At 31.5% G+C, this 7,724-nt stretch overlaps 1 protein-coding gene across 1 annotated transcript; it reads right to left on the bottom strand.

Annotated features, from left to right (window-relative positions):
- Positions 1–4,211: 4,211 nt before the first annotated feature.
- On the bottom strand, positions 4,212–6,459 carry LOC114190136 (B3 domain-containing protein At2g36080-like). The gene is made up of 2 exons (XM_028078918.2): positions 5,520–6,459; positions 4,212–4,568 (listed from the first exon to the last, which is right to left on the bottom strand). The coding sequence occupies exons 1-2, from the start codon at positions 6,316–6,318 to the stop codon at positions 4,333–4,335; spliced, it is 1,035 nt and encodes a 344-aa protein (XP_027934719.2). The 5' UTR covers positions 6,319–6,459; the 3' UTR covers positions 4,212–4,332.
- Between the last annotated feature and the right edge of the window lie 1,265 nt (positions 6,460–7,724).

The raw sequence follows: 7,724 nt of genomic DNA, 5'->3' as shown, positions 1-7,724 counted from the left end.
GGACGATAAAATTGTTCTAATTTTACACCAATTGTTTCTTCCAATTAAAACCACATTAACATCTTGTTGTAACCGTGTACAATTAGATAGATCATCAATAATCATTTTATAATTTGAAAAAATAAAATCATACTCCACATCAATAATAAATACAAATCCTAATTTTTCCAAGACACGATCTCTATCAGTATAAACAATATTGAGTTCATGCATAAATAATATACAATAGTATTTTCCATCGTTAACAAATAAATATAACTAGTAATAGATAATCTTATTAGTATAAAAATCATGTTTATCATCGGTGTATGAATATAAACATGCATTACATTTATTAACAAAAATAATTTTCTTTGAGCATAATAATTAATATATGATTTCTTATTTTTAGTGTTAAATTGATATTATGGAAAGTAGTGAAATATTGTACTAAGATCTTAAATCTTAATGATTAGTGAATGTCTATTTTTATTTATTTTTCTAGTACTACAAGAAAAATATAATGAGCCGATCAAAAAGTCAACATTCATCTAAAAAAGGTTATTAATTTTTCGTCTAAAAAGATAAGAATGCTATAATAGCAGTAGTGTCAGATGCAGCTAATAATATAGACTATATGTTGACACTAAATGGGACATTATATTAAAAATTGATATAATATTAATTGAATGTAATATCCTTAATCAAAAGTAATCCTATAAAACTTAAATATTTATAATATCTTATTTCGACTAAGGAACATTAACTGTGATAGACATTAATTCGATTACTTATAAAAAAAAATTAAATAAAATTATATTTTTAAAAATAAAAAATATATTTAAAAACTAATTTCCTAATTAAATATTAATTTAGAGATTAATAATTTAGGTAGTCAAAATTTTAATAATTAAGACTAATTTAGAGACCAATTATAATTTTTTTAAACTATTTTAGTTATCGATATTTTTGTTTATGAATTGATATCTATGGTGACTAATTATTTTTTTGTCACTAACATTAATCATTATTTAAAGATTTTCTTATAAAGAGTATTTGATCAACATAAAAAATTTAGTTTTAATTAATAATTATGCTTATATATTAAGCTTTATGATTCATTATTTATGTATTTTTTTTACTCAATTCAATCCTTTTATCTTTTAAATTTAAATAGAGTTGATTTGGTCTCATTTGCTAATCACGTTTGTTTGAGTAATGTACCTTTAGAAGAGATGATGAGTAGAGTTTAAAAACAAATTCAAAAACTACGTACACAAATATACAATTACAAGTAAGTTACTTAATTAAATTAAAAGTGTTGGAATGAAAGAAGAGAGACAATAGAAAGAAGGTTAAGGGGAGTCCACTCCCAGAGTCCGATTTTTTTACTGAGTTTTTTTGTGATGTTCTTTGTTGAGCATTACAAACACAATGTGTTGGTACTTTAAAGATAATTTTAATATATTTGAAAATTTTAAAATTAATGGCCAATTTTAAAGGCACATCAGAGAAATAACAGAGAAGAAGCAATAGAAAATCAAAACTCTCACCCCTCACACCCCGTCCTCCCAAATAAAATTATATGTAAAACAATTTTTAGGTAATTATAGGTAGTATATATTGAGAATTGATTGAAATTAAATTAGGTAATATTTAATGTTAATCAAATAAGTCTTAATTTTGGTTTTGCATTCAAATAGGTCCCAATTTTAGTCAATTTTGTTCAATTGGATCCTTTTTTGCTAACACTGTTTAAATCATTGATGACCATAAACAGTGACTACCATGTATCACTTCGTGGCTTTTTTGAATTTTTTTATTTTTGAATTTTTTTTTAATTTTTTTTAACTCTTTTTAAATGTCCACGTATCAACCCAGTAGCGTGTCATGTGTCAAAGTCAATGTTCTATATTTAATTTGGTCCCTTTTATTTGTTATTTTTGTTCAATTTAGTCCCAATTTTGTTTAAAATTGACTAATTTTGTCCCTATCGAAGATGTGACCAAATTTAATTTTTATATCAAAGTTATAATGGTATGAATTTTAATATATTATATAAAAATATTTAATAAAAAATGTGAAATTTTAATATAAAAATTAAATTTGGTTTCAATTTGGAGAGAGACCAAATTAGTTCATGTTAACAAAAATTGAGACTAAATTGAACAAAAATAACATATAGGAACCAAATTGAATATAGAACATTGACTTTGACATGTGACACGTTGTTGGGTTGACACGTGGACATTTAATAAAATTAATAAAAAATTAAAATAAAATAAAAATTTAAAAAAACCACGAAGTGATATGTGACAGTCACTATTTGTGGTCGATTTAAAATGTGTTAGCAAAAAAGGATCCAATTGAACAAAATTGACAAAAATTGGGATCTATTTGAATACAACCAAAACTATGACTTATTGACAAAACTTGACGAAAATTTGGACTAAGAGGGTATTTTAACAAAAAAAAGAAGAAGATAATTTTCTCTTGTCCCACTTGATACTTAAATATTAGTTTAATAGTTAACATGTTTTTGTTTATCTCATGAGCCTTTTGCATATTTATTTTGTATGAACATAGGAGAAAAAATAATATACTATATGTTTTTCCATAATCGATTTTTAATTGTGGCTTAATTATCTCAAATATTTTTGTTAGTAATTACGTCTTAATTTTTTATTAGATTATGATAAATTATTTTTTTTGTCTTAAACTTAAAAAAGAAAAATAGGTATATTAATAAATAGATTATTAGTTTAAAATTTCACTTCAACATTTTATTGTTGATGTTCCTAACCATTCAAATTTGAAGAATTTATTGACCATTATTGAATTATATCAATCTTTGACAAGAACAAACAATTAAAGACATTTTACTTGATTGCTTATCTAATTCATTTTACGTTAACTCTTTATGTATCATTTTCTATAATAAAGATTATCAAAACAAAAAATTGCAGAACAAGATGAAGGATGAATCTCATGACGACAATATGGTTATTTACATTGAAAAAGAAATAACTAAAATTTTTTATCCAGAATCAATTATTGATGAGTTCAAAATTTTTTAGTATATATTATTATCACTCTCCCAAAATGATTGGCCAAGATATGTGGCGCTATGGAAAGACAAATCATTCTGTTGATAGTTATAACTCGAGACATTTTTACACAAATGTTTTAAAAATGTATTATAACCTTTATAATACCTACAATATCCTCTTTATAATCCTTCAATGATAGTTAACATTTTCAAAAAATACAAAACGCCCCTTGACTCCAATTTACATCGAAGTTGCCCAAGTGCTACCAACATGTGTAACAAAACTCCCTTTAACTAATTTGTATCGAATTTGTATCCAAGTTTCTCAACTCCTACCAACATGTGCAATGTTCTCTTTTTATCAACAATGTCGGTTTTGAACTTTTTTCGCCTAATAATTGCTTTGTCGATTTTTCTTTATGTTCCTCTTATTAAGTTTAAACTTTCTTGATATATAGATATAATTTTCACCGACAACATCTTACCTTCAATATTGTCAAAGAAAAAGTCATACAGAAAAAATACACATTATAAAATAGGTTTCCATATTTGCAGCTTAATTAGTCCCTAATAGAAAGTAATGTCGGTCATCACTCTCATATTGTTAATGAGAAATAGCCATTTTTTTTTTCTCTTTTGCTCAGGAAACGAAAGCAATTTTATATATTAAACGAGAGATAAGTGTTGCAAGATGATACCACAAACGTGACAGAGCCAAGTTAAGTTGTCGGGTAGAAGGAAACAATCCCTCCCCATGCTTTTTAATCTACAAAAATTATAAGGGGGAATCAATCTATCAATGAATACGTAGACACAAGGGATTAAAAAAATGTTATCTTTACGTTAAGCATAGCATGAATCATAAAACTCCATTACTCCATCATCCCATTACACAAACTCAAATAAAGAACTCTTAGACAAATCGCATTCAAGCAATTAACAAAACATAGATTTAGATAATAAAAACAAGGTCTTTGGTAGAAATTTATGATTATTTTGGTGGAAACTAAAAGTTGAACACAAAATCCAATGAGGTGCCCACAGTTTTAAGTAGCAACATATAATATAATACTCGTTTTTGCCTAAAATGAAGTGCGAGAAGAAAAACGGAAATAAAGAAACAAGTTGCACTTGCGTGCATAATATCTGTGAGAAGAAAGATTCTCTAGAACTTAGATGATGATGATGATGATAATGAGCAATAGTTTATATAAATTAATCAAGTGGATACATATATAGTTATATATCTTACACTTGAGGGAGAGAAAAAGAAAAGAAAAGAAAGATGCATATATATATGTTAACTAGTAGTAGTAGTATGGTTGGTGGCGATGGTAGAAATGGTGATGGTTTTGTGTGCCCTGTGTGGAGGGCATGTTGGTAGTATTGTAGGAACATTGGGGTGTGGAGGGTCCAGAATCGTGTTCAGTTTGGTATTCCATGTTCACCCCAAAAAGCCTAAGTACCCTTGAACTCGAGCTTGAACTGGGACTGTTTCCCTCTGCTACGCTCCTTTCTCTCTCACCTTGGGACCCTTGTCCTGTAACATTGCAACACGTGCATTTCTCAGTACCTTCATCAAACTAACCCATTCAATTCAAAAATAAATAAAGCATCATCATCATCATCGCCATGGATGAACATGAACATCACCAGATAGATACAGACTAAACGGCACCGCATGCTTTTCTCAACCTGCCAGTTTATGCCAAAAACCTTGTTTTTTTTTTCCTTAAAAAATTTGTTCAGCGACAATCGGCGCGTGTGCTTCACGTGGGTTTCGGCAATCTAAAACAACCTATTTGCCTCCTCGCAAATCCCAACATAAAACCACATTTCTCCCGATTAATTGGAAGGTAAACTTCACGCACTTCCACAAGAATGTAATTATTTCATCATCTTGTCCTTTTTTTTTCTTTTTTTTCACATCAAAAAAAGAAGCAAGTACACTTCAAAATAGGAAAAATAAACCCGAAAAGAAATAAAAAATCCAGTGAAAGGAAGTATTTGAAAGGATATTGTACTCAAAGAAATCCAAAAAAAAAAAAAAAGAGGCAGTGTTATTTATGAAAGGATAGATGAATTACATTTACAAGTACAACTTATGAGTTGTAATACTATTTTACTCTCTCTTTTTTATTTTATTTTGATGTTTCAGTGTAAAATTTTTGATTGTTTTTAACATTGTCAATGAAATATTAAATGTTGTTAAAAGAAATATGGGTCAAAGAAAAATCTAACGGATATATGAAAGATAAAAAAATGTGTTATATATATGTATATATATTTTTTTTAATTTCAAATATGATTATAGTATTTGTTACACAAAACCTGAATGGCAGAGAAGGGGATGAGAAAAAATATTAAAAAAAAAAAATAGGTGAAAGTGAAGAAGGCAAATATAAATTTTTTTAGGAAAATTATCCATATTTTTTGGGAAAAAGAGACTAAAGAGATAAATTATTTATTTGGATTGAAGAGATAGAGCAACCTGCATGAAGACAGTCATATTGGTATGGCAAGGGCTGATGATTATGCAGCTGCTGCTGATGCGTAGGATAAGGATGCGCAGAATAGAACCCTCTGGTCCACCCCAGACCACCACCGGTGCCGCCGCCACCCTCATTCTTACTACTCCCGTCGCCACTCTTCCCGTGCGCAACCGCCCTGCCGCTAACGTGCACCGGCGATGTGTCGCCGTGTCGCCGGCGCCTCCATCCGATGAAGAGGCGGTGGGCGTCGGCGCGGTGGCGCTCGAACAAGACAACGTCGCCGGCGTCGAGGCGCTTGTCCTTGACGTAGCGGCTCCACCCTTTGGTCAGCACGTAGCTCTGGCTGCTGTTCCAGTAGGAGTAACGAAACCGCCAGCACTTACCCGACTCGTCCTCGAAACTCAATAGGAGCCCCTTGCACTCGCCCGACTCGCCGCCACCGCCACCGCCACCGCTGAGAGGGAAGTACTTCTCGGCGTGCTGCTTGGGGATTACGAGGCGGTTGAGCTTCCCCACGTCGCTGGGGGTTAGAGGCTTCTCGAACATGGGTTCCTTCTCGTCTTCCGTTTCCTCTTGCTGTGTAGTGGTCGTTGTTTGGTCCTCTTCCTCTTCGTCTTCTTCCACGTCGTCGTTTTGGTGGTTGAGGTTGAGACCCAGAGGCTCCGCAGAGGGCCAGGAAGTGGAGGAGCGATTCGGGGTTGCTTCCATTAACATGGGTTGTTGCTGCTGATGAGGCTGTTGTTGGGGCCACCACAGTGTTGTTTCGGGAAGGTCCATGGAGTAGTGGTTTATCGACATTTTCTGCGTTGTTCACTTCTCTCTCCACCGAGAGAGAGAGAGAGAGAAAAGGTGGATGGGGAATTGAGGATTTTGTGAGGGTACAGATAACAGTGAGGAATGAAGAATGAGAGAAAGGAGAAAGAGAAAAAGGAAGGGTTTTGAAAGAGGCGTGATGATTATGGTTTGATGTGGGAACTGTGGGAACTATTTGATGGAGCAAGATATGACAAAGAGAGAGAAAGAAAAAGAAAATATTATCTGCCACCATTTTAGTTTTCTTTTCAATTCTTTTACAATAATTCGGAGAAAAACAGAAACACATGTTTCTGTTTAGTTTTTGAATTACTCTTTATATTTTAGCAAAATCTAAAAAAATACCCCGCCATACACGTAATACTTATTGGCTCAAGTTACGTGCGAAACGCGTTACTACATCGAAAAAGTACATCACATTTTTTTTATTTCAGAAAGTACATTACAATATCCCGACGAAGGATCGACAATGATAACTTATTTTCTATTAAATAGTTGATATCCTCGACAACTATTTATATATAGTCGTTTTTTTTTTCTTCTGGTTTTCCACTCTAATTGTTTATATTTTAATGAACCATGACTCTGTAAAATTGTCTGGGTAATTAAAATTAGTGAAATATGTGGTAATGATGGTTGAATAAGTTGATAGAAAGGTATATATACTAGTACGTGAGATTATTAAAAAAGTGAATTATTACTGAATTGGGGCGAACATTTATGTCTATGAAAGGTGAGAAAGAAAGAGAGATTGTAGAGGAGAGTAATTTGGTGGAATTAGGGACATCCCATGTTACTAAATTGGCAAACAAATCAAGTATAAAAAAAAGATGGGTCCCTTCTTCTTCTTCATTCCCAGACTAAGTAATCATCATAATCTCAATATGCTCCCTCACTCTCCGATGCTTCCTCTTTTCTCATTCCCATGCCGGCCTAGTTTATTACCTATTACTCTTTTACTCATTTAATTATTTCCATTTTCCATTTTCCCTCAGTTTTATTAAACAATGTTGACTTTGTTCATTACGAGTTTGTGAGTGACGTAAAAGTATCCATTAAAAAAGTAGTAACAACACACTTCTTAATTGAAATCACGATAAAGGGTCATCAAAAAGGGTAGCAATTTTTTTCGCAAAAAGCTAATATCATTGTTACTGTTCATAGAAGTATATACCTACCTACAACCATGTTTGTGTTGGTAAAAAGAATAGAGAATGTAATCAAGTAAAACAAAAGAGAGATTGGATTGTGGTTCTGAAGATGGTTTTGACGAATGAATGAATGAAGGTGATAAAATGAAGTTTTAGGGTGAGGTAAAAATGTGAAAGCGTGGAGAGATGAAAGAGGTGAAAAGGGTTGATTTTAAAATGAGTGTCCAATGAGTTGATATT

The sequence above is a fragment of the Vigna unguiculata genome, chromosome 7 (assembly GCF_037176805.1).
Source record: "Vigna unguiculata cultivar grain cowpea cultivar isolate G323 ecotype 2 chromosome 7, ASM3717680v1, whole genome shotgun sequence".
NCBI lineage: Eukaryota > Viridiplantae > Streptophyta > Magnoliopsida > Fabales > Fabaceae > Vigna > Vigna unguiculata.
This window is presented reverse-complemented; position numbering and strand designations above follow the sequence as displayed.